At 50.5% G+C, this 27,580-nt stretch overlaps 1 protein-coding gene across 1 annotated transcript in view; it reads left to right on the forward strand.

Annotated features, from left to right (window-relative positions):
• TG (thyroglobulin) overlaps nt 1–27,580 on the forward strand; it is a 241,949-nt gene that overhangs the window by 119,778 nt on the left and 94,591 nt on the right. Inside the window, exons 36-41 of the mRNA XM_060035310.1 lie at nt 6,630–6,764; nt 8,417–8,581; nt 12,426–12,645; nt 14,226–14,319; nt 16,820–16,979; nt 25,418–25,620. Coding sequence (XP_059891293.1) covers nt 6,630–6,764; nt 8,417–8,581; nt 12,426–12,645; nt 14,226–14,319; nt 16,820–16,979; nt 25,418–25,620 — 977 coding nt within the window. The remainder of the gene's footprint in view (nt 1–6,629; nt 6,765–8,416; nt 8,582–12,425; nt 12,646–14,225; nt 14,320–16,819; nt 16,980–25,417; nt 25,621–27,580) is intronic.

The following is a 27,580-nucleotide window of genomic DNA, read 5'->3' on the forward strand; positions in this document are numbered from 1 at the left end:
TCTTGGTTCTGATTGCAAGAAGAACAGTAAGAATCCTGGATTCTTTTCAGTGCTCTAGAGTGTCTGCTTGTTATCTTCATTCTTGGTGATTCTTAAGAAAATCACATTGATCTTTTCATTTAAAAAATGGCTCTGTGATTATTTGAATGTTGGAGAGAAGGTCAGGCATTTGCGACTGGCTTGACATTTCTGCACTTTGATCTGATTAAAAAACTTTGAAAGGCTCTTTCCCCCCCACACCCCTACCGTTTTTCAAATGAGAGAGAGGAGGGCCAGAGTGGGAACTTACCCTTGGTTACTTACCCAGCCAGCAAGCGGGAGACCTGTTCCTCCTGTCTTAACACAGGTCTGTAGTTCCGTGGGTGTTTGTTTTTTGTTTTGTTTTGTTTTAGCTATTTTTAACAGCTGGAATTACTCTCTCTGGGCCTTGAAATCAAAATCAAACATTTCTTTCTTTAACTGATATCCGAGTGGAAAGGAACAAAGGAAGGCAAGAAGACAGGAAGGCAAGAAAAGAGGAAGAAAGGAAGGAAGGGAGGGAGGAAGGAAAGGGAATTAAACACAGTTTTCCATATATTGGTGGAAATTTTCAAACATATTTTAGTCTAGTGATTTTTTTTAAGCTGAGTCTACATTAAAAGGAATAATGCTGCCTGGAAGGGAATGGAAGTACCTTGATATCACCCCAAGGCCTGCCTGTACCAAGGTTGCAGGCCGTGCTGCCCCTCTCGTTCCCTCCCCTCGGCCCTGCCCACCCTCAGCAATGCTTAGGTGTACAGGGCAACCTAATGGCACAAGGCTGTCCCGGGTTCAAATGCTGGCTCACTACCTTTTAGCTGTGTGGCCTTGGGCAAGTCATTGGCCCTCTCTGGCCCTCATTCACTTTTCTCTTCTGTAAAATAGGGATAATGTTGTCCATCTCAGCACTGTACTGTAAGACAGAATCAGGTCATCTTGAATTTGCCAGCCCACTAGATGGTAGCCTGTCTGTCCCCATCACAGAGGTAAGGGCTGTGTGACATGGGTGAGTCTCTCTTCCCTTCAGGGTCACCCTTTCCTCTCTGCTAATGGACAGGCAGGGCCACGTTCTTCTGAAGGCGTGTTTCCTCCAAGGTCTTCAGACCTGTTGGTGAACTATTTCATATGTAGGTTGTTTACAGTATGAAAGAGTCATCAAGATTCCACACCATAACACAGGCTTGTGTCAAGGGCTGAGAGGGAGTGCATCTGCTGCTGGGAAGGAGGTCCCAGGCTACAGCCAGGCAGATGGAAACCATGCTGGCAGGGTCTGAGACCAGGCTCTACCCTGTGACCTTGGGGGTGCCCGGTGACCTTGGGGAGTGCCCTGTGACTATTCCTCCCGGTGGCTCATTGCCTCATCTGCTATGACTAGGATGGATCTGAGTTAACATAAGTAACTCAAATTATGTAGTAAAGCAACATCTCTTTCTCCTTATGATTGTACAATGTGTTTGGAGTATGGGTGACCATGGCAAGCACCCAGGCCCACCATGTGAAAGTGAGAGGGGTGTGATATAGCTGAAGACCTCAGCAGACCCGCCCTGTTACCCCAAGGACATGGGGCAGTGGGTGTCGTAATCAGATTTGGAGGTGACCCTGGTCGCAGTGTGTTGATGGCCTGAGAAGGGATGAGGGGGCCGGTGACAGGGAGGCCCGTTTGGGTCTCAGTAACTGGAGCATCTGGAGTGAAATTGATGAGGCCAGAATCTAGGTGGAAAAGAAAGGACAGTTCCCAGAGGGGCTGAGGTGGCAGAATTGCCAGGACAAAGTGAGGGAGAAGGTGATGAAGATGGTGGGATTTCTGGGTTGGGCATCAGGGTGGGTGGTGGATGCAGTCCCTGAGGAAAGAAAGAGCACGGTGTGGGAGCAAAGAGCAGGATGGAGAGAGGGGGTGGCGATGGGTTCATCTGGGGTGTGCTGGGCTCACAAAACCTTGAAATGCTTCTGTTTCCGAAAGTTGCTGTATTCAGCAGCAGGCCTCCTGGTCGGGCACGCGTCCTGCATCCACTGTGCTAATGGCCTGACCAGGAGTCCCAGGGCCGGAGGCGGGAAGGGAGATGCTGACAGAGGCCCTCCTGGGCAGGGACAAGGCTGGGGTGAGGGGATGAGGCGAATTCAGGAGGAAGGTTTTGAAATCACCAACAGTGATTTCTGCTCCTTTACCCCTTAGAGAACTTCCCCCAGCACCTCAGTCAGGCTCCTACCTCTATAGTTTCAAAAAGACAGTGACCCAAACACAGCAAGAATTGAGCAACTCGGCCCAGAGAGAATGGGAGCAGCTGATTTCACTAATCCTACCCCAAGCAGGCTCTGTGCAGCTCACACACAGTAGCTCATTCATTCCCAATGACCATCTTAGAAGAGAGCATCTGGTAATATACCCATTTTACTGATGAGGAAACTGAAGCTCAGAGAGGGTGAGTGGTTTGCCCAGAGTCACAGAGCTGTTAAGTGGAGGAGCTGAGATAAACTCCTGGAACCTGACTTCTTAAGCAAGTACGTGTCATTTATGCCATCATGAGTTACAGCTGCTGGATGGCATGTATTCCCTAAGACTGGAATCTACTGTGGGCCTGTTTCCAAAGTAGCCACAGAGATATGAGCCTGAGCTTCAACTATGTCTGTGAGTTACGTTCAGAGTAGGTTCAGGTCCTGTTAGAAAATAAATACACACAAATACATAGCTTTCCTTTTGGTCAACTGTAACCATTTAAAAAATATAATGGGAAACAATCCCATTCCATTCTTAATGACACTGAAAATTAAACAGAATACAATTAAAAATCTTTTTCTCAAATCAATTTTTCCAAATAACATCCACAAAATGTTTTCTTGAAACTTGACCAAGTGATTTTCAATTTCATCTGGTAAATAAACAACCAAAAAATATTTTTAAAGGAAAAATAATGTGGGAAAACTTTTACCATTTGACGATAGAATATAGTATAAAGTGACTCTAGTTTAAGCAGTTTGGGAATAGAGCCAGAATTAGCAGAAATGAATGAAAAAGAATTGGTACTCACCAAAGAAAACTCATTTACATATAAGGACTTAATATATGATAAACGTGGCATTTCAAATTCAAGGGGAAGTGATTTTCTTATTTATTTATTTAGCTAGCTATTGGCCACACTGGATGGCTTGTGGCATCTTACTTCCCTGACCAGGGATTGAACCCAGACCACGCAGTGAAAGTGTTGAGTCCTAACCACTGGACTGCCAGGGAACACCAACGATTTTCTTTTTTAAATAAGTGATGTTGACAATGCAGTCTGTAAAATATATTTTAAACAAAGGAAGAAAAAACTAATTAACAAACCACAGATGGTGCATTTCGGAGCAGACTATCCCTTTGGGTGCGTCTGAAAGCTGTCACCATCTCATTCACCCGGAGAGGAGGTCTGCCTTGGAGTAAACCGTGGATTCTGAAGCTGAAGGAGCGGGGCTCAAGCCCAAGCACTGCCGCTTATCAGCTAAGCACTTTGGGTGTGTTTACTGGGTCTGTTTCCTCATCTGTAAAATGCGCACAGTAGTGATGCCCACAGCATGGGTTATCGTGAACATTAAACAGCAATGGTATTGCGAGGTTCTTGGCAAATTAGTAAACTCCTGTGAAATGCTACCAAGTTCGCCCAGCTTTCGTGCTTCACTATGCTTTTGCATTCACAAAGAACTTGTTCTCAGAATTTTCATGTGGTGCGCGTGGAACCCCAGATGTTAGATTCTGCATGGCAGCAATGGCTCATCCGGGGGTCCTGCCAGCCAGGGGAGGGGGACAGTTGTGGGGTGTGGCAGAGAGCTGACTCCAGGCCCTGGGATGGCGACAGATGAGCTGACTCTCACTTTGGAGGGGAAATTCACCCTTTAATTAGAACGCTTTCCCCTAGACATCAACCTAAATAAAGGTGGAGGGCAGCCAAGGCTTCCATTTTAAGACCATAATTGGCAAGTTCCGTCCTGAAATCCCATCATAACCCTTCTCTGAAATTGCAGTGTGCTCACCATCTAAAAATATACACCTCGGTTTGGCCATGTTGCAAAAATGCCACTTGTAATGACCATGAAAATAGCAACGCGTGGAGGATGCTTCAGGAAATGAAAGCCCAGGGTCTCTTACAGGGAAGCCAGGTCCCAAGTTCAGAAATACACGGCTCCACATTCTGAGGGTGGCCCTGCAGCTCCAGGACAGGTGTGGGGCTTTCACTTCCTCTTGCTGAGTCCACGCGAAATCTGGTTGCATTATTTGGCCACTTCTCTGGATAAACCTTTTTTCTCGCTCTCTTTTTCTTTACTTTCTTCCTTCTTTTTTTTTTTTTTTTTTTTGTCTATAAACAATGTTAAATTTATTAACAAAAGTCCCCTCACAGAGCAAACTTCAGATCTAGGTAGTTTCACTGATGAATTTTATCAAAGAATTCCATTCTTTCTCTTTCTTTGTTTCTTTCTTTCTTTCTTTCTTTCTTTCTTTCTTTCTTTCTTTCTTTCTTTCATTGAAAAGAAGGGTGGTGGTGCTAGATCGTTTTGCTACTTTATTTACCATTCTAATTTTAGTGATGCTCAGTGCTCTGGTGTCAAAGACAAGTTCAAGATAAAAATGACAGTCTTCCCCGTATAGCTAAGAGCATGATGCTGTCAAAGACAACGACCTTTTCCTACCTGGGGATAATTTTCTGGAGAGGATGCTCAGCTCTGTAGGAAGCTCAGAGGGATGGAAGGAGCCCTGGTTTAGAGCCAGGAGGCCTGGGTCTGTCTCTGGCTTGGTCACTGTCCAGCTCAGCATTCTTGGAAAGTCACATACCTCTTCCAGCTTCCGACTCCTTATCTGTGAAGGAGGCATTAGAGTCCCTTCCCCACCCCCATCTGGGGCGCTGCGAGGATCAAACATGATGATGTTTTACAGACAAGGAAACTGAGATGATGGCGTATCACCCCCACAGGGCTTGGGCGATAAGTAACGGCACTTTGTAAAATGTGAAATGTTACACCTAAGATTGCCACTGTGTTTTGCTAGCACAAAGTAGACACAAATATTTGTCATAAGGGTAAACTGCTACCGTCTTCTGGGAAAAAAAAAAAAAAGTCAAAGACAGAAAGAAAAAATAAGTAGATAAATAGATTTTCTCCATTAACTATCAGTGCTGTACCCACTGAACGGTTCCATACAGTATTCTGGTATTAGCACTCCCAAGTGGTCACGGAGGCCTATTCTGGGAGGTGGCATCGTGCCTGGTTTGATGCCATTTGTGGACAGAGTAATGCAGTCATCCCCCTGGACCCACAGTCCTTCCTCGCGGTGGAAGCTTAAGCCCCCCGTGCAGGGTCACCTCTGTCCTCACAGGGACACAGGTGCTCTGGCAGATTTCTTTGCCTCTGCCAAGCGTCTCTGTGGCAGCCACAAGCAGATGTCCCTCCCTCTCGCCATGACAGCATGTCCTGTGCGAGGACTGGGAAGCAGCAGAGTAGAGCAATGGCAGGCACAGGCTTTCTGGATGCAGAGACCTGCTTTCCATCTTGCCCACTCCGAAAGCACAGCACGCTCTCGGGCAAAGCCGTTTCCACATCCCTGTGCCTCATTCATTGTCTTCATCTTTTAAAGAGGAGGTCTTAGCTGAGGTTTTCCAGGAAACAGACTCTGAGATGCAGATTTGCATATGCAGAAAGTTCAGTGCTCAGTGCTCTTGGGCAGTGCTCAGTGCTCTTGGGAGAAACAAGGAAGCGAGGGGGCAGAATTGGGCAGGGGGAGAAGTAAAACATTGATGCAAACCAAACAATGGCCGCATTGACGCCTCAGTGAGCTGTGAAGCCGGGCCGGCCCTTGGGAGTTGGACCATCTTGAGGCAAGGGGGCCTTGGTATACCCACAGGGACTAGTTTGGGGATGAAGGCTGACCCTGTGGAGGGGAGGCAGCTAGCCTAGTAGACCTAGGTAGCTCCTAGAGAGGGACTCAGCTGGGAGCCCCGGCCATAAGCCTCCAGCAGCTGGGAAATGAGAGCCTTGGTCCTGCAGGCAGCCGGGCAGCACATCACAAAGTACCACATAAGGAACACTGACGAGCCTGTTATTATCATGGTTACTAGCGTTATTCTGACTTTTGCATTATAACAACTGTACTACAGTGTTTGTCTTGTCATTTCACATTCTCTCCCTTCTACTGTGAGCTGCTCAATAGAAACGCCCATGTTTTGGTTGCTTTGTTCTTCACCTCTGTATCCCTAGACTTAAGCACGGGACCTTGGCTCATATGAAAAAAAAACTCTTAAAAATCATAGTAGAATGGAGAGATGGATAAAGAAATGGAGTCACGGGGCTTCCCTGGTGGCACAGTTGTTGAGAGTCTGCCTGCCGATGCAGGGGACACGGGCTCGTGCCCCGGTCCGGGAGGATCCCACGTGCCGCGGAGCGGCTGGGCCCGTGAGCCATGGCCGCTGAGCCTGGCGCGTCCGGAGCCTGTGCTCCGCAATGGTAGAGGCCACAACAGTGAGAGACCCGTGTACCGCAAAAAAAAAAAAAAAAAGAAATGGGGATGGAGACCACCAGGAGGGAGCCCTTGGGCACCCTTTGGGGGCATCGGATGGCACTCCACTAACTGTCCCTGCTTTCCCTCCTAGTCGCTCTGGACTCGTGGCAGTCCCTGGCCCTCTCTTCAGTAGTTGTTGATCCATCCATCCGGAACTTTGACGTTGCCCACATCAGCACTGCTGCCACGGGTGACTTCTCTGCTGCCCGAGACCGCTGTTTGTGGGGTAAGGGGAGTTTCCACCTCCAGGTAGGGGGTTGATTGGGATGGGACTCCTCTCACACAAGTGCTCCTCAAGATTCTGACCTCAAAAACACATAGGAGACCCCGAGATCACCTGGGGTGTCTGGCCGGAAGGACCTCACCTCGGGGAGAAGGCCCTGGCGGGGGGACTCTGCTCTGTAGTCTCCTCATCCTCCTGCAGGGTTGGCCATGGTCACGGTCTCCAAGGGGCTAAGCCAGCCAGAAAATGCGCAACATTGAACCCGGTCAGAGGAAGATCAGAGGGAGGACCTAGGGGGTTAGTCTGAGATGGAGATGCATGGAAGCTGTGACGGCTGTCCTCAGATTACAGGTGGGCCGTCGTGGCCAGGAGGAAGGATATTGTTCTGGCCAAGCTCATGGGGCAAGCAAAGGCCTATGGGTAAAACTCAAATTTCAAGAGACATTTTTCAGTGCAATATGAAGAACTTCCTAATAGGCAAAGCTGTCCACGGATGCATACTTCCTTTACAGGGTTTCAGTCATTGGTATTTAAACAAACGCTAGGTGACCATATGATCAGAATGTTCTGCAAAGCCTTCACCTTGTGAAAGAGGCCAAGATTGGGTAACATTTACACTTTTCAATTCTGAGATTACATGGATCCTCTCCCCTACAAGGTTGGATAACAATATGTGCATATTACAGCCAGGGCCACCATGTACGGTTGTATAGGTTGTACATCACGCAATTCTGGGTGGTGCCACAGCACAGAGACTGGGCTATGAATAAGGCCTTTAGGCAATGCACAACTTGCTCAATCAAATGAAGCAGCACTACTTTCAGAGCTGTTTTTAGGACTGAATACCCTAATGCCATGAATCTTTTAAACAGTCTAGTGCATGACCTGGTACCCATGGAAAAGGACATAACCCCTGACGGAAGGTGGTGGGTGTGATGGGGTTGGGGAGGCAGAGGGAGACGAAGCTGAAGAGGAAGGCAAGGGCTGGAGTGTGAAGAGCCTTGTCTGCTACAACTTCAGTCGGAGAATGACAAGAGCACATTTGTGAATAAATAACCAACCAACATCCGGACTGTTGTGTGGAAAATAGATTGATGGGAGGGTTGGGGCCTCCACCACCACTATTTTATTCCCAGCCCCTAGCACTGGGCCTGGTGTTTAAATGAAGAAGTGAGTGTTTGTATAGATGGATGCATGCACGCATCATTGGATGGGTGAATGGATGGTGCATGGGTGGATGTACAGATTCATGAGGCACGACTGGATGGAAGGATGGCTAGCTGGCTTACCCCCTTGGAAGCTTTGACTTTGGGCTGACCCTGAAGGGAGATGAGGAGACTGCAGCAGAGAGCCCACCCAGGGTCTTCTCTCCCAGGTTAATTATTTCCTGCTGGGCATCCCAGGTTATCTTGGGATGAATGGAAGCGGGGGTGGGTGGATGATACACAGATCCATGGATGTAAAATTGCATGGATGGATGGAGGGATGATGCTTGGATAGATGGAGGGTTGCATGCATGGATTCGTGGATGCATGATTAGATGGTAGCATAGATGGATGGATGGATGGAGGGATGATGGATTCATGGATGCAGGACTGGGTACATGACTGCGGTGATCTCTCAGGCCCAAGCCCCACTCATCTCCTCCTCCACAGAATGCTCCCATCACCAGGCCTGCCTTGTCACTACTCTGCAAACCCAACCTGGCGTTGTGAGGTGTATGTTCTATGCTGATACCCAGAGCTGCACACACAGCCTGCAGGCCCAAAACTGCCAACTTCTGCTCCGTGAAGAGGCCACCCACATCTACCAGAAGCCAAGTAAGTGCTGGCCTGTGTCTTTGCAGCCATTCCTGAGGGCCTGGGTGTGGCTGGGAGGGACTGTCCGAGCACCTGGTGACTCATGGGCAGTGGCTTTTGAGGTTCTTAAGGGAAAGTCAGTCAAAGTCATCCTAGGGTCTGTGGCACTCACATGGGATGGACTGAAGGAAGGTGAAAAACCCTACTTCTGACCTAGAACTTCTCTGGACTGCCTTTATTCATTATTTCCTTTGAGTTATAGAAGCCATTTTGGCCTTTGCATTTCTGAGTAAAATAATTAGACCACTTTTTAACTACTATTTTAGAATTTAGAAAGTTGTTTCACATGCCTTGTCCCATTTGATACTCACACTATCCTGTGAGGTGGCAAGATAAGGGTTTTATCCCCATCTTAGAGATCAGGAGACTCTGGTCCAGAGAAGTTAAAGTTATTTCTCTGATTTCACACAGCTAGTGATGACAGAACGGGGACTTGGAGACAGATCTCCTATCTCTAGGGGCAGTCCTCTCCCATAAAACCGCATCGCCTAAAGACCACACCACAGTGCCCGGAGAGAGCAGCTGCTTCCGGCTCGGTTTAGTTTAGAAACATCGAATAACGTACTATTATGTGTCAGCCCTTGTGTTAGGTGCTGGGGATACAGGGGTGAAGCAAGCAAGGAGAGAGCAGCATATAAGTGCATCCCTAAGTGAACTAATAAGAGCTGTGGGACAGGAAACATGGGAATCGAGGGCCTGGAGGACACACCTCCCCCATTAAACATGCTTATGGGATGAAATGAATAATTTTTTAGAAACGTTGGCCATGTCTGCCATTTTATCTTCAAGAGCAGATGTCAGCAAACTCCGTCTGTAAAGGGCCAGATAAGAAATATTTTAGGCTTTACAGCCACAAGTCTCTGTTCCAGCTACTCAGCTCTACTGTTGTAGCAGGAAAGCGGCCACAGACAACAACCAATCCACAGGCATGGCTGTGTGCCAATAAAACTTTATTTACAAAACCAAGTAGCAGTGGGATTTGGGCCCACCCTGTGCTTGAGCATTAACGGTCCTTCAGGCCTGTCTGGATCCAGTGACCTCTCCTCTGCCCCCTCCTGCACCTCAGCCTTTAGATCCGGAGAGGGCCCCCAGGGCTGGGAGTGCTTTGATTCCTGTAAACTGAGGTCTTGGGCCCTTAATCTCAAGGCTTGTCTTCTCTCAGGACGTTTATGCCATTCAGTGAGTTAGACAGATTTCACCCATAGTGTAGCTAATCTGCATGGTAGTCCTGCTGAGAAATGCCTTCACTTCGAGGTCTGAGTTCTGTAAAACAAATCCGACTGCTTCTCTCCTAGTTCTGTGTGTCTCAAATTCAATGTGAAATGCTCACCTTCCAGCAGAAGATGCACGCCCACATTTATCTACATAGATGTTATTTGTCTGCACCCAATGCATATGTAGAGCTACAGATAACTTTCTTAATCCAGAGAGTCACAGGGCCTAAATATGTGGGTATTCTGAAAGAATCCACATTTCTGCAGAAGATTCCAAAGGGAGAAATGCACATCAAATGTTTTCCCCACGTTGGATCTCTTTCAGTCTGGGATTCTCTGGGCAGCCTCTGGAGGGAGGCTTAAATACCACCATCTGTGGGAAAGCAGGCTTGCCTTCCCTCGAGATGCTTGAGCTTTTACGTTTTCTGTCTTCGCTCCCTGCTTCAGATGCTGCCACATTGGTGAAACGGGGCTGTTTCCTGCAGAGCTGACCTCAGATGGTTTGCTACTTTAGCGCCCACAGTCCTGAATGCTGGCCGGAGAGCCTGTGATTTGCAATTGAAACAGGAAATCTTGTGAGAAGGAAAGAACCGTGGGAGTGAGAGCAGTCATGATTTGTGATCAAGGCCAGATTACAAATCGGCAACTGTTTCTTTCCATCCTGAGTTTCCATTTTGAGTTCTAACTCACATGCCAGTGTTTATGCAACAGAGAAGTTTTCACTCACTGTTTCCTTCCTTCCTTCCTTCCTTCCTTCCTTCTTCCTTCCTTCCTTCCTCCCTCCCTCCCTCCCTCCCTCCCTCTTTCCCATTCACTCATTCATGTGTTGATCTCCTGTCATTTGCCAGGCACTGGGCTTGGGACATTACAGGCATTGTGTTATTTATTCCTAACATCTTTGCATTGTAGGAACTGCTACTGTTCCTATTTTGCAGATGGGAAAATTGAGGATGAGAAGAATTATAGAGGTTTTCTAAAGTAGCTGGTCCATAACACAAAACACAGACCTGCTGGACTCCTCAGACCATCCGTTGTTTCCTTCTCACCACATTGACCCTCAGTGGCCTGGAAGTCATGAATGCACATCACGCCAGGGAGTCTCGGCCTCGGCACCATTGACAGCTGGGAGCAGAAGGCTCATTGTGGGGGCCTATCTTCTCTATTGCAGGATGTTTAGCAGCTTCTCTGGCCTCTGCCCTATGAGATACCAGTAGCTAGTATCTCTCCCCAACCCTTATGACAACGAAAAGTGTCTCCAGACATTGTCAAATGCTTCCTGGGGTCAAAACCACCTCTAATTGAACCACTGCATGGTACCAAGCTTTTGAGGAATGGATAGACTTCCGCCTGCCTGTCTGTCTGTCTGTCTGCCTCCTCTCCCAGGCTCAACATGTTGGAAATAATGAGAGACCCCCCCGCTTGACACACACACACAGACACACACACACAGACACACACACACACACACACACACACACACACTCTCTTCACCAGTGTTGGTTTCCTCCGTGCAAGGCCCTAAGGCCTGTGGGGAACCAGGCACAGGCCTGTCTTAAGTCCCTGAAAATGGCTTCTGGCCCTGAGCCGGGGCCCAACAGAAGTTTATTGAACCAATGAATGAATGTGAGAAATATAGTGGAGGGGGTAAGACAGGGCTGAAGAAAGGCTGATAAGCGTCTGGAGGTTAGCACTACAGGGTGGGGACGGAAGGCCTGTGGAGCACAGTGCAGGGTTCGGCGGCACCAGTGTGAACTCACAGACCGGGTGGGATCCGGACCTGCGCAAAGGGGGATGCACGTTGCAGACCTGGGCCGAGGCCTGGCCTTGACCCTTTGTGAACCTCTGACCCTGTGGTCAGAGCTGTGGCTCAGAAAAGTATAGCTTTGAATCCTACATCACTTTGAAGTCCTGACAGCTGCCCACCCCCAGACTCTAAACCTATTTCCTCACCAGTGAAATACAAGTACCGGGTCTGCAGTGCCTTAGCTGCAATTCTGAAATCCAAACACTCTAAAAGTCAGAAAAAAAAATTTTTTTTGTAAGTTTGTGGCAAACTCGTTTGGTGGCAATATCTGACCTGAAGTGACCGAAGAAAAGATATTATGTGTTCATCCCTCTTAGTAGGAATAACCTATACATTTCGTCCCAGAAGTAACTGGTGTGTCTGTTGATGGGTCTCAACTCCACACCCCCCTGGAGGATTGGACCTTGCCCGTTCTGTGCCCCTCTGTTCTTTTTAAAATCCAAATAATTCAGAATTGTGGTAACATCTGGCCCCAGGGCGCTGAGGCAGGGGCTGTGGGCCTGGGCTGCCTCTCTGGGAAGAGCTGAGGTGGCACACCTGGGGGAGGGATTGCTCAGTGCCCGGGGAAGATCAGGTGTCTTTGCTGGGTTTCTTTTCTTTTTTTTTTCCACATTGAATACTAACATGACTAGACTTAAGCTATTGGGGCCTGAATGAATAACTAACTTTCTTTTTTTTTTAATGCAGAAAGCAGTGTTTGGGCTTTTAGATTTGTTTCTTAAAGTATATTCGGAATACCTGTGAATAGAGCACCAGCTGCTCTCTCTCTCTCTCTCCCCCCTCCCAGACATCCCTCTGCTCGGCGTTGGGACATCTGCACCTTCTGTGACCATCACCACCCACGGCCGGCTGCTGGGCAGGTCCCAGGTCATCCAGGTGGGCACTTCGTGGAAGCAAGTGGACCAGTTCCTGGGAGTTCCATATGCCACCCCGCCCCTGGCGGGAAGCCGCTTCCGGGCCCCGGAGCCCTTGAACTGGACAGGGTCCTGGGATGCCACCAAGCCACGGTAAGGGTGGAGTGGAGTACATTTCGGGGGATGCCCGGGGAAGCCTTCTCCCATTCTAAGCCTTCAAAATGAGACTTGATAACAGAGCAGTGCATTCGAATTTGAGCCATGCGTGGAGCAGGGGTTATATTTGTTAAGATGGCGTTGAGTGCTTTAACACATAAACTCCCACTTGTCGGTGACTTAACATTGTCTTGGTCCTGCACAATCCCTTTGGTGATGGAGGGGCAGGTGGGCTTTGCTCCATGCAGTAATGCGGGCACCCAGGCTGATGTGCCTTCTTCAGCACAGACCTTCTAAGGTTCCTTCTAGGAGCCTTCCTTGACTTCGCATCCAGGAAAGAGAGGCTGTGGAAGAGTCTGCAGGGGAGGTCTCCACGGCCACAGCTGCAGGTGGGGCGTGCATTCGTCACGTGCCCCAGTGTGACTCAGCCTCCTGGCCACTTCTGACTTCAGTGGGGCTGAGAAGTAAGCAGAGAAGGAAAAACACATGAGCTAGTGAAAATATAATTTAAAAGGACTTTGATTCCCCCAACAGGAACAATATTAAAAGGAATTTTCCAAGAAGGGGAAAAAAATGGAATATCTTATTTTCCTTCGTCATCAACTGCTTTCAGTTTTGCCCATTCCCTCCCATGCATATACCACTGTAAAGAGTTGACAGATTGGATACGATTTTGTGATTTTTCTAAATTAAAGCGTGTTCAGAGCGTCTATGGAAAGAGCACCCATGTCTCCCTCTCCCATCCCCATGGCCTTTCCCCTTCCCACAGGGGTCCACAGCTCTGTCTCAAGGCAGCCGTATTCTCTCTGTCCATCGCTCCCACGGCTGGCTGCTGGGCAGGTCTACAGGCCCAGGGCCAGATAGAGGGATGGGCAGGAGGCTCTGGACTGCTTCAGGCAAGCAACAGTGGAGGCTTAAACTAGGACAGTGGCAGAAAGATGCAGAAAGTCATGAATAAGTCTCCACCATTGGGCAACCAGAGAAACAAATATGGACTAATTAGAACACTTTAGCGTGTTAGGATACACCCATTTGACAGATGAGGTGGTTGAGGCTTTTGAGTGGAGAGTAGTTGGAGAGCTAGGTTCATCAGAGCCCAGTGCTAACAAGGCCTGGGCGGGTAACCATCATGCCTCCATTAGATGTGTCCCAGATGCAGTCTCAGCTCTTATGCCAGGAGATGTTCCACTGGCACACTTGGACTCTGTACTGACGTAGAAAACCGGTTGGGACACCTCATCCCAGCAGGTCTGCTCCCTTGGAGCCAGGAAGGGCCCAGGTTGCAGGTGACACACACTTTCCTCTTTATCCGGGCATCCTTCTCTCTGGACCAGCCCTTTGTCCCTGTGGGATGTTCCTCAGGCCCGTGGTAGAGAGAGGGATGGGCATGCTGCTCTTTCCACCATTTACTCACCAATCCCATTAACCATTTCCTGAAGCTGCCTAAATGCTGGTGGGCCGCTGGGCTTTTGGAATGGGGCAGTGGGCTCTGCCGCCGCTGATGGGAAGGGGGCTGGGACTTGTCGCTTTGGTTGTTTTCCCTGCAAGTCATGCCTTCTGTCTGTCTGTACTTGCAGGGCCAGTTGCTGGCAACCAGGCGCCAGGACGCCTTCGTCCCCCGGGGTCAGCGAGGACTGCCTGTATCTCAACGTGTTTGTCCCTCAGAACATGGTGAGTGCTGCAGCCCTGAAAACTATGTTTGCCCTGAAAACGGCCCCATTAGAAATCCCCAGCCCCAGAGCGGCCAGCACAGTCCGCCCTGCACTCTCCTGGTGGGTTCTTGGCTTCCTGAGGCCTGAGTGGCTGAGAGCAAGCCTGGGTCCCCCACGGCCTCACCTGATCTCCCGCACGGGAGCACGTGCGTGGCTATCCGGCTCCGGCCCTCTAAGAAGTATTCATAAAGCGCCCGTCACAGGAGGGGCTGTTCTCAGTGGGAGGAGCAGAAATAAACAGATAAGCAGATAAATATTGGACAACTGTGGTATTAATATGGTTGTGAAGAAAAACACAGCAGGGGAGGAGACGGAGTGGCAGGAGGAGTGAGGTAGGTGGTGATCAGGAGGGCGCACCTGAGCAGGGGTGCGGACGAGGCGGGGTGAGAGCCACGCCGGCGGGTGAGGGCCAGCCGCTGACGCAGGGCCCCCTGGAGGGCCGCGGGCTGGGGGAGTGTGGAGCTGGATCAAACTAATCCGCAAATGAGGAAACCAGTGGCTCTTCTTGGAGAGACCCTTGGAGAGACCCTCCTAGCGGGTATTTCTTTCCATGTGGTCTCTCATTTGAGGCAGTTCTAGAGGGTGAGGTTTGGGAGGTGACCCTGACTTTGGTTAGGTCCTGCTTTGAAGGCTGTATCTGCCTAGGTAGCAGCTATGATCCTGATGTTGAGTGTTTGAGTTTCCTGTTTGGGGGGAAGGGTCGGAGCTCATGAGAGAAAACAGAACTGATGAGCCTTAGGAAACATGAGTTTCTGGTGACGCCAGCCCTGTACTGACAGATCCCATGGTACATGTGACTGGGCCACCGCTTCCTGGTCCCCAGTTTACCAGCAGTGAGAGGCGGTGTACTTTGGAGGCTGGGTCACAGCAGGCTGGCCTGAGTAAGCTTGGAATAAGGGCGCCTAAATGTGCAGGCCCTCCTGGGCTGCGTGAGTGGAAGTATCCTCTCTTGCTCGCCTGCTACTCAACAAAAATAACTCAGGGTACTTTGAGGAGGGGAGACAGGGCCTGTCCCTGACCTCTCTGGCGGCCCACAGCAAATGAAACCAAGGCCACCTGAGCTGGCCTTTTTCTATGGCATTTGAAAGGCCTCCTGTTGGAAGAATCAACAAGCCTACCAGGTGGTGACATCTACGAGAAGGGGTGTCCCAGAGGGAGGAGGGGGCTGGGGTCAGAATTCTGCTCGGTCCCTTCCTTTCTGTAGATGTTTCAAGAAGCCACTTCACTGCTCTGAGCCTCTGTTTTCACACCTGTAGAATGGGGGTGCTTAGAGTCATCTACCTTGTGAGGCGGAAGCTCTAATCAGACGTTCTAGGTGAGCACACTTAGCACGGCACCCACCCGGGCAGGTCCTTGGTCAGTGTTTGCTGTTGGTGTCGGAGCCCAGGGCACATGGAGTAGAGAAGTCACAGCCCAGGGATTCAGGGCCTGAGTGAGCGAGAGCCACCTGGGGCCTTGCATTCACCATGGCCTGGGGCGGGGTGTCAGATCCCCTAGACGGAACACAATATTCTGATAGGAAGGGGTCAACCTGGGTTCAGATCCCAGCTCTGCTACTCATAGCCATGTGACCTGAGGCAGGCTATTTAACGCCAGCAAGCCTCTGCTTCCTCATCGGTAAAATGGGAGTAACGACAACATGCCACCCTCACGGAGCTGTTTGAGGACTGAATAAGTGACACACGCCAATAGTCAGCATGGTGCCTGGCGCTCAGTCGGGCTAAACAAAGGTGGCTCTGTGTTAACAAGATGGGATTCCAGGGATGGTGACCAAACTCAAGGACTCCCCAAGGAGAACACAGAACCGTCTTCCAGAGTAAACGCGGGCCAGGAGCTGGGCTGCTGGGAGACCACGTGGCTGCATGGGACAGGTCCCCGGCTCACTCGGCAGCGTGGGCAACGTGTCTTCACTTTTTATGGCGCTCTGGGTCCTCATCCGGGAGGTGGGTTTTGCTCCTTTGCTCAGTCTGCTCTATCAAAGTACCACAGACTGGAAGGCTGAAACCACAGAAGGGTATTTTCTCATGATTTTGAAAGCCAGAAGTCCAAGATCAAAATGTCTACAGGGTTGTTTCCTTCCGAGGCCACTCTCCTTGGCTTGTAGATGGTCATCTTCTCCTCCCTGTGTCTCCGCAGGCCTCTCCTCTGTGTGCATCTGTGTCTAAATTTCTTCTCTGTATGAGGACGCCAGTCCTATTGGATTAGGGCCATCTCGTTACAGGACTTGTCTCCAAACACAGTCACAGTCTGAGGCAGCCAGGGTTAGGGCTTCAAGATGTGAATTTGGGGGGCACACAATTCAGCCCCTAACTGAGACTGAATATGCCTACAGGGCAGAGGTGAAGGAAGAGTCGTGCGTCGCCTCACAGTTGGGCACCTGCATGGGGAAGGTACCCTCACCAAGCTCTGGGGGGTGAGGGTGGCCGCCTGGAGCTCCCGCATTTCTCCAATCCCTACAGGCCCCCAACGTGTCTGTGCTGGTGTTCTTCCACAACGCCGCAGGGGGCGGGGCCAGCGGGGGCCAGCCGGCCGTGGATGGCTCCTTCTTGGCTGCTGTTGGCAACCTCATCGTGGTCACTGCCAGCTACCGAGTGGGCGTCTTTGGCTTCCTGAGTTCCGGTGAGTTGCTGGCGTTGGTGGGGACCGCTGACCTCCTGAGCCGGGTGTGTTCTTTGTGTGCGTTTAGTCCTTTCTTCCCCAAGCCCCATTCTTCCCAGCCCGCAGCCCTCCTCCAGCCCGCTGAGCAGGGAGTGGTATGACCAGTGCGTTCACGAGACCCTCCGGCCATGCTGATGCCCATAGATGAGAGTCACAGTTACTACTGATTACACTTATAATGTGTCTGAAGCTGTTCCAAGTACGTTTTATCTTGTGATGTATCTGTGTGTGCGCGTGTGTGTACCGAGACCCCAGAGGGCTAGACCCTGGCTCAAGCTCACGTGGTCAGGAAGGAGCAGAGCCAGGATTCATCACCAGGGTTGACCTGCCCTGGAGACTCTAAGGCATGGATTAGAGCTCTTGGGCCCTCAGGAAGCCATTTACTGGAGTGAGGGCTGCATAGACAATGATTTCTGATTCCCCTCGAATTCCAGATCGCTTTTGAACATCCGGCCTGTCCCCTTTCCAGTCACAGATGCCTTTATCACTCTGGTTATGCCCTCCACCTTCCCCACCAGTCCACAGGGCAGAATTGAGGCTTGGACCAATCCCAGCGTCATCCACCCATGTCTCTTCCTCCATCTCCCCACCCCCCCACCCCAACCCCCAGTGGTAGGGCAGTTGTTTGACAGGCAGACGTGGCAGAGGGCAGACACGCTGGTCTGGGAATCTGAAGAGCCAAGGGTTGTCTGTGTGACCTTGGATAAAACCCTTCCTTTCTCCAAGTCTCAGTTTTCTCCTCTGTAAAATGGGAATAATTTTACCCAACTTCCAAAGTCACTGTGAGGCTCCAGTGATATGCTACATGTAAAGGGACTTTAGAGGCTGTGATGGGCTTTAGGAGTCCTCAGGGACAGGCACCTAGCAGCATCTCTGTTCTCCGGGAATCTCATTTAAGACCTGGAATGTCTTGCCTGCTGAGTATGGCTGGGTGGGTGGGAGGTAGCCTGGTGGGAATGACGGACTCCTCTAGAATGTGGCCGAGTGGAGCAGGCATCCTGCGTGAGCAGAAGCCAGGCAGTGCTGGCGAATGAGGGCTGGGTGGACCACGTGGCAGGAGGCCTTGAGTGTCATAAAGAAGATTCTTCGTCTGCACAACAAACATGAAACAGGCAACAAGTTAAGGCAACATGTGACCAGGTGCCAATGAGGGGAATGTGGACGATGACCAGATTCCAGACTTTCCTTCAGGGGTGCAGGGAAAGCTGCTGGAGCACTGAATGCCCTGCCCAGGTTTTCTTTCCTCTTTTCAAACACACGACTGACAAGCTGTTAAATCAGGAGCTCCTTTCTCTAAAGAGATGGTGAAACTCAGAACCCAGCCTGTGGGACCCGCTCAGGTGGAGCATTTCACAGACACGGCTGACTCTGGCTCAGAGTGTTTCCAGACACAAGAGAGCGAATTTCCATATGCCATCCCTCCATGAGGGGGCGGGGATTATGATTTCATGGGCTGTGATCTTATGGAGAATTCTGTGGGCTTGCTGGAAGGGAAACTCATTTCTGCTGCCGGCGAGGCAGAGTCTGGGGTCGGAACTCTTCCAGAACACCCACACCTTCTCACTCCTGACTTGCAACACTGCCTGTTCCTTGTGCTTAAAGCAAAGCTGTCAGCAAGAGAGAAGGAGAGTTACCCTCACCCAGCACCCATCTCTACCAGACATCTTTTCTGGGTGACGTCATTTCAGTCTCCAGGCACCTTTGCGAGGTCAGCCCTGTGCGGTCATGTCATAGAGGAAACGACGAGGCTCAGAGAGGTTAAGGGACTTTATGCCCCGCAGCCGTGAGTTAAATTTAATGTCACACTGGGCGTTGAATCCTGTGGATGAAGCACTAAGAAGAAATGGTAGCTTGCTCCCTCGATGTTTTCGGTTTTATTGTTGTTGTTGTTTTCGCAACTTTCACAATCTCTTTTAATTCAGGACAGTTTTAAAATATCTTTAACATATAACTTGAGTGTTCAAGGAAATAGGGAAAGGAGAAAAATGTTAACTTAGTTGTTTCACAAATATAATCTCTTTTAAAACTGAAAAAAACCCCAGCTATCTAAAGTTGACATGTCTGGAAAAGTTATGTGTGCCACTCCCTCTCCCCGCCAAAGAAAAGAAAACTCCTCAAAGAGAATTGCTTCCCCTTAAAGTTGCACGTTTAAAACTGGGGTTCCAGGAGTTTCCATGGTGTTTGCCTTCCTGTTTACGTGTGTTGTCTGTGTAAGGGTCCTCTCAAGAATTTGTGGTGTTTGTTCTGTTTCTTAAGCTGGGTGGTGGGTTAACATGTTTGCTTTTTTCTCATGCTTTATATATAGTGCTTATATAACATATATGATATATGATTCATGTAAGGGTAAGCTATTTTTTAAAAAGTGGGGATATATATATACGTATAACTGATTCACTTTGCTGTACAGCAGAAACTAATGTGATACCATAAAGCAACTATACTCCAATAAAAATTAATTAAAAAAATAAATGTAGGAGACAGGGGATACAGAGGAAGAAGGAAGAAAGAACAATACTTAGCAGTTAATGTTAAAGATTGAGAATAGGTATCATTTTAAAAAATAGTTTACTCTCCCTTGGTGTTTAGAAATGCCCTACAGATTCCTCATTCTTCTGTGTACAGAGAGGATCAGTGTTTTTGGGGGGTTTTTTTTGTTTGTTTGTTTGTTTTTTTGCAGTATGCGGGTCTCTCACTGCTGTGGCCTCTCCCGTTGTGGAGCACAGGCTCCGGACGCGCAGGCTCAGCAGCCATGGCTCACGGGCCCAGCCGTTCCGCGGCATGTGGGATCTTCCCGGACCGGGGCACGAACCCGCGTCCCCTGCATCGGCAGGTGGACTCTCAACCACTGCGCCACCAGGGAAGCCCAGGATCAGTGTTTTAATTCATTTAGGCTCAGGCAGCTTTTCTTTGCTTTATTCTGGAGACCTCCTGGTACTTCCCACATTCCAGAGCTTTAGCATCTCTTACCTGGAGCTCCTTGCAGTTCAGCCCCTAGGGGAGCCATCAGTCAATCAAGAAACTGAGACCCAGAGAGTGGCCGCCAGGGCCGGTGGGTGGAGGGGCAGCAGCTCTAGGACACACACACAGGCTCCTGGCTGCAGACGACCACCTCCCGCCAGACACTGGGCGTCCCACGGCAAGGTTCCAGGCGGAGAAGGTGCGCACTCACAGCAGAGGGAGAAAAGAGCAGGTGTGCGATTCAGCTAAGCCCCCAATAAACTTCCAACACAAATACATCATCCCTTTCCCATGAAAAAAAATATATAGGGAATTCCCTGGCGGTCCAGTGGTTAGGACTCGGCGCTTACACTGCCGAGGGCGCAGGTTCAGTCCCTGGTCAGGGAACTAAGATCTCACAAGATGAGTGGCGCAGCCGAAAAAAAAAAGAAAAAAAGAAAAGAAAAAAATACATATATGTAATGGATTTCATTATCTAGATGATCTTAAGTTTACAGAATAATCTGAGCATAAATTACAGAGTTCCCATATGCTGCGTCCTCCCCTGCCTCAGTTTCCCCTGTTAAGGTCCCGCATTGGTGCCACACACTTGTTACACTCCATGAGCCCATAGTGGTATGTTAGTATTGACTAAAGTCCATACTCTACAGCAGGGCTCACTCTTTGTGTTGTACATTCTGTGGGTTTTGACAAACATCATGACGCGTGTCCACCAATCATACAGAATAGTTTCACCGCCCGCCCTGAGACTTGCCTGAGCTCCACCGACTCATCCCTCCTCCTTTCCATTTTAAATAGTTGGAAACTGTGGTTCAGGACAGGTCTGGAAAGAGCTGGGCGACTTCAAGTGCCAGCCCCAGACTGGTGTCCTGCACAGTGTACAGGATTCGCACCCGAGAAGAGCAAGTCCAGGGGCAGCTCCTCGCTCCATGGGGCTCAGGGGCTCTGGGGGGGTCCCTCGGTCCCTCCCTCAGCGTCCCATCCCATCCCAGGCTGCCCGTCTCTCAGGAGATCAAGCATGTGAAGGCAAACACCGGGAACCTTGCTGGTACCTTGCAGGGGCTCCCGGGGGCTAATGCCCCTTTCCTTTCCCTGGCAGGGCCTCTCCAAGCCAGGGCTCTGCTGCAGCCATGTCCCGGCCCTGCATCTGGCCACCAGCAACTGCAGCCCCTGGCATTTACTGAGTTAGGCCAAGCTGCTGCTTCATGTACATCGTTCTCATGTGATAAATGTGTGCAGCATCTGCTGTTGTAGCCCAGAGTGAAGATAACCCCCCAAGAGCTCCAGACTCCAGAGGCACATTAAGAAAGGGATGGGAGGAAGCTGAGAACAGCAGCTCACGCCAGGCCTGCGCCGACCAGACAAACTCGTGTTCTCTGCGAGAAACCCAGCAGTACTTAAAAGGAGCACGATTCCTGATGAAGAGCAATTGGGAAGGAAGTGAGGGGGTTGGTGATGGGCCAGGGAGGCCCTCTCCCAGCCTGGACCCTGCCGGTGGGACAGACCCCAGGGCCGTGGGGCACAGTGATTATCCTTCTCTCTCTGGTAAAGCAATGCAGCAAGGGCAACCCAGGCCAGTGGCGTGCAGGATCAGAGGAGCGGGTCGGCCATGGCTCGCGGGCGCCCTGCAGGGTGTGGGAGCAGAGGAAGTGGGCTTTGGCCAGGGAGACAGACCGAAGGCCAGACACGTAACACACCCATCACCCCGTCATCCCTGGGGCGCTTGGAGCCTCCCCTCTGAGGGGGTCTGCTCACCATCCTAACCAGAAAAACAGGCACAGAGTCCTGCCCCCATCACAGATGTAATTTTTGCTACTAAAGACAAGGCAGACCATGCAAAGGGCACCTGTGAGATAATGCTGGGACCTAAACCTGTTTCATTTTATTTAAGAAAAACCAAACAAATTCCAGAGTGCTTTATGCCAGGCATTGCACTGTTCTGTTCCTTTTACGGATATTAACAAATTCAATCATCATAACAACCTATTGAGGTTGGAACTATTATTATTCCATTTTACAGACGGGGAAAGTCAAGTCACATTAAGTAACTTGTCCAGGGCCCCGCACAGCTAGTAGGTGTTGGGACCTGTGCCCAGCTCGTCTGGCTCCATAACCTGCCTGCTAAGCCCGCACACCGTGATGCCTTCTGTTGATGGCCATCAACAAGAGCTGGGGGGAACCCACTGTGAGCCCAGCTAAGGAGCTTTAGAGGGACAGATGAAGAAATCAGATGAGCTAGCAGGAGCCGGTTAGACAGTGAGGGAACAGTCGAATGTTTGCTGGTGTGTTCTGACCAGAGAGGTGGGAGCATGGAGCTGGGGGGGCCCATCAGGGCGGCGTGAGGCAGATGGGGAGGAGCGCCATCACGCTGTCCGGACACCTTCCTCTCACACCGTCTCCCTCCTGGACTGTACACGCCTGGCCAGCAGAGAGCAGCCCTGTCCAGTTTCACATCCCCAGCGGCACTGAACGCTATGTGTTTGTGGCGGGGCTGAGCCAGGTGAGACGGAGTCCCAGAGGATAAAGAGAATGGAGCTCAACCAAGGCCAGACTGCAGGGCAATGAACACAGGTGATGAGCAGACGCCGATGGCTGGACAAGGGCAGGTGTTAGAAAGTGAAGGGACCCGGACTGTTCAGATGGGCTGAAGTCAATCTTAGAGGAGCTGAAAAGCCAGGAAGGAGTTAGACTTGATGCGGCAGGAATGAGGGAGTTATGAAGGCTTCTGAGCAGAGAAAGTTCCATAAATAGAGTACTTAAATTTTTTAATGAAAATAACACAGTGCCTTGCACACCATAGATTTTTTGGACAAACGTTTGTTGAATTGGATTGAATGTTAGGACAAAGAGCTCCGAGTGTGCATTGGATTTAAGTGCCAACTTGATCTCGAATTTGCTTCTTGCACCTCAACAGTCTCTTTCCCTCTCAAGTCTCAGGTTCCACCAGGGGAGGAAAGGGTTGAATTAGACCATCTCAGAGCAGCTAGGTGGCTGCTTCGTGTGCACGTCCCGGAGGGCGTCTGCTTCGAGGGCCAGGATCTCGTCTATCTTGCTCTCTGCACTACCCAGCACAGCACCTGGCATGAGGTGAAGCCCAGTTCGGACTTGCCTCCTGAATGCACCCTCATCTCTGACATCCTAGGGGTCTGTAGACCCCAGACTGTCAGAATCGTAAGTGGGAAGCTGGTACATGGGGAGTGAGAGTCAGGGACAGTGGCGTCCCTCCCTGTTGTCACTAGAAATGCAGGCCGTGGACGTCACTTCCCAGACTGGGTCCTGCTCAGCTGGTGCCCGGCTTTCCTGCCCTCCCTCAGACCTTGGAAACAAAAGCACTCATCCTAACCAATGGAATGTTCATGTAATCCAGAAAAGTCCGCAGAGAGGATGGTGCCAATGGCTTCACTAAACCCAGAACATGAAATGCATTTGAAGAAATTCTGAGTGTCTCCCCAGCTGGAAGAGTAATTCGTACCATTATGTCCACTGAGCTGGTGTTCTCGTCAGCTTTGTGAACACCAGTTTGGGGAATCGGATGCAAGGTCTTTCTGTTTTTCTATTTGGGAATATGGGTTCTTTCTGATAGTTTTTCACTTGACGTTGAATCGTGTTCATAATAACTGTAGTCATTTCATTTACCTAACATTTCATAAGGACCTACTCTGTGCTTCTGGTTTTCATGGGGGGTAGAGTCTAGCAGGGAAGCCAGTGGTGACAAATACTTTGAAAGGGGCCCCTCACTTCCCCTGAGGGCTGCCTATGAGCTGATGGTATAGCTAAGACTTGGAGGATGACTGGGCCAGAGGAGGGAGTTAGAGAAGGTCAGTGGGAGAGGGCACAGCTCTGGGTGGAGGAAATCACATGTGCAAGCACAGGCATGGGGGAGGGTGGGGCTGGTGTGTTTGAGCCTCTGAGGGGAAGCCTGGCTGGTTGCAGCACAGGACAGTGGGGAGACAAAGGGAGATGTGGCCTGAGAGATGGATGGCCCGGTCCCGGGGGGCTTTGAATGTGATAGAAGAACTGAAATGGTGTCCTAAGGACCATGGGATGAGAGGGGAGATTTTACATAGGATGGGGCAGGGTGTGTGTGTGTGTGTGTCAGAGAGAGAGATAATCAAGATTCTAAGTTTAGAAGACCACTCTGCATGCGCCATGGAGAATTCACTGTAGGGAGGAATGTGTGGATACAGGAGGCCAAGGAGAAGCGTGGAGGAAAGGGGGTGGCAGTCAGTGGCGGGAGAGCCTGCAGCGGCTGGGGAGGAGGGGGACACGGTCGAAGGAGGAGTCGGGGAGACTCCCGCGAGGCCCTGCAGGAGCAGGTTGGGCGGTGCCACGCTTGAAGGAGAAAGTAAGAAACTCAGCCGAGGCCGCCGGTGGGAGCGCTCAGGAGACTTAGAATCAATTCCCTTTGGGGCTGAATGGACTTGAGGTGCCTGTGAGACAGCCTCTTGGGGGAACTCGAGGGTCCCAGGCCTGGGAGAGTGCCCTGGGCTGCGGACACAGTCCCGAGAGTCGTTGGCACGTAGGCGGTGGCTGGAGCTACGGGTTCTGCTGGGGTTTCCTGGAAAGAAGCCGGAGACGAAGGGCATGAACCTCGGCTCAAACCAGAGCAGGCTTGGTGTTTCAGGGCAGTTAGCAGTGTAGACTAAGAGGAGCCGTTGAATTCAGAGGACCCGGAAGGGCCTGGGCACGGCGTGTCCCAGATGCCAAGGGGAAGAGCATGTGTTGGCTGTATGGTTTCTTTGTATCGGAATCATTCGGCTTAAAAAAACATGCTGAGCTTTTGATACATATTTATTGAATTCTATGAATGAAAGAGAGATGGACTCAACTGAGTGCTGCATATGTGGTCATATACATGACTGTAGTCAAAAGGTGTGTGCTTTGGAAACAAGCAACAGGATCAAATGACAATCAACAACAAACAAACAATGTAAGAAACTTGAATCGCAGCTCTGCCGCTGCTGCGAAGGTCATGGAAGGTAGTGGGAAGAGGTGGGGCCGAGCGTCTCAGCCGGGCCTGGCCATCATCGGGGGGCAGGAGACACGGAGAGTCACGGGCAGTGGGGGGAGATGGGGGGCCGGAAATTCAGCTCCTTCTCGTCGGATGCGCCAAGCCTGGGGTCTGAACGTGCAATGCCTCTCATCTGAGAAGCCGCCCTCCTCACGGGCAGTGGGGGGAGATGGGGTGGCCGTGGCCCACAGAGGTGGAGGGACATGTCTGCAGTCTCGTAGCTGAAGCGAGAATCCGGGCTGGATGGGCCTGGTTCCGGAGCCCAGGCTCTTCCCACTGCCCCACTATATTGGGAAACCACAGTCCAGACCTATGCGGGCAGGAGCCCAGGCCCCCCACCGGCACCCTGTGCCTGGCTTACACAACACGAGGATGGTTACATCCCAGGTTGCAGAATCGCAGAGTGCTGAAGGCTTTCCTCTTTCTGAAGGGTCCGGCGAGTTGAGCGGCAACTGGGGGCTGCTGGACCAGGTGGTGGCTCTGACCTGGGTGCAGACCCACATCGGAGCGTTTGGTGGGGACCCTCAGCGCGTGACACTGGCAGCAGACCGTGGCGGAGCCGACGTGGCCAGCGTCCACCTTCTAACCACTAGGGCCACAGACTCCAGACTCTTCCGGAGAGCCATGCTGATGGTGAGTCGCCTGCTCTGCCTTCAGTCTTGCTGAAGGTGGTCCCTCCTTGCCCCAGTTGGCTTCAGTTGCTTGGACTTGCTTTATCCTTTGTTCTGAGTGGGTGTCCTGCCCATGGCCATCTTTCCGTGTTCACGTGAGCCCGGATGCTGCAGGGCTCCCCTGACTGCTGTCCACTCACATCTAAAATGTTAATAATTCTAGACGGGGAAGAGTTTCTATTTCCTGGGAGTGCCTCATTAGGGTTTAATAGCAATTAAAGCAGTGGAGGGCAGCTGGATCTGTCACAGAGCAACAAAGGTTTGGCCAACTTTGTTGCTGACTGGTGAGTGAAGGCAAAGAATAGAACATAACACTCAGGATTCCACTGGATGGTCTGAAGTACCTGCTGAGTGATGATGATGATGATTATGATGATGATGATGGTGATGATGGTGATGATGGTGGTGTTGATGGTGATGATGGTGATGATGGTGATGATGATGATGATGATGGTGTTGATGATGGTGATGTTGGTGATGGTGATGTTGGTGGTGATGATGATGGCATGAGAATGTTGATAGTGATGAAATAATTATGATGGAGGAAACAACCTGTTGACCACAGCATATGCTCTGATGGCTATGGTGTCACTGATGAGCTTCTAATGTTATTGAATGTCCAACTGGTGCCAGGTACTATGCTCCTTTTTGGAAGTGCCATGCTAAATAATACACGACCTAGTTCTCAGGAAGCTTGTAGTTTACTGGAGAAAGAGGTGACAAACATTTAAAGCAGATATTTAAAAGAGCATCTTAGAGCAGCTCAGAGAGACGCTCCCAACCAAACTCAGGGGAAAGAGAGAATGTCCCAGAATGCCTCCTGAGAGAGAGACTGTGCCAGCTGATGTTGAAGGCTGTGTAGGCACGTAACCAGAGTCCTAGCACCAAGGGAAAGTTTGGCTCTTTGCTGGGGTCTGCCCATCATGCAGTGCAGCTGGAGGACCGGGTCTGCGTGGACAGTGGTGTGGAGGCAGAGAGCAGCCAGCCTGCAGTAAACGCCTCGGGTGTTATCCTGAGTGCATGGGAGCCTTCAGCGTCTTTTGTGTGTTTGCTGGTTTGGTTTTCCGTTTTAACCAGTACTAAGTGTACAATTCACTGGCATTGAGTACATTTCAATGTAGTGCAACCATCAGCATGAACTGTCACCAGTACTTGTTCATCATCCTAAACAGAGACTCTGTACCTGTCAAACGCTAACTCCCCATTCTCCTTTCCTCCCAGCCCCGGGCAACTGCTACTCTACTTTCTGTGTCTGTGAATTTGCCCACTCTAATATGAATTTACCTCATGTTAGTGGAATCCTAGAAGATCTGTCCTTTTGTAACTGGCTTACTTCACTTAGCATAGTGTCCTCAAGCTTCGTCCACGTGGTAGCATGCGTCGGAATTTCATTCCTTTTTAGGGCTGAATGATATTCCGTTGTATGTGTACAGCGCATTTTGTTTATCCATTCATCTATTGATTGATGTTTGGGTTGCTTCCCCCTTTTGGCTGCTGGAAATAGTGCTGCTATGAACACTCTCATGCCATCAGAGGGTTTTAGGCAGGTGGGAAACTTGCTTAGACTCGCCTTCAGGAAGACTTCTAGAGCTCGGCGGAGGATGCGTGTAAGAGGGGCAGTGCTGGAGGAAGAGAAAGCAATGAGGAGACTACTGAGTGACCCAAAGGAAGGTACGAAGGAGAACCACTGAGGCCAGTGCCATGGACCTGCTGGCGATTCTAAGGCCATCAAACCACATCTAGCTCTCTCCAGCCTTCCCAGGATCCAAACCTGTGATCATAAGCAGGGTGGAGAAGTGTCACTGTTTGGGCACAACGGAGGCGGGATCAACATCATTGCTGTCCCTGCCAAGGAGCAGGGCCTCCTGCCACTTCATCTCTCCCCTTCAGCCACGGGAGCCTTCTAGTACTCCTTGAAGGGT

Source organism: Delphinus delphis, chromosome 17, assembly GCF_949987515.2.
Source record: "Delphinus delphis chromosome 17, mDelDel1.2, whole genome shotgun sequence".
Classification (NCBI taxonomy): Eukaryota; Metazoa; Chordata; class Mammalia; order Artiodactyla; family Delphinidae; genus Delphinus; species Delphinus delphis.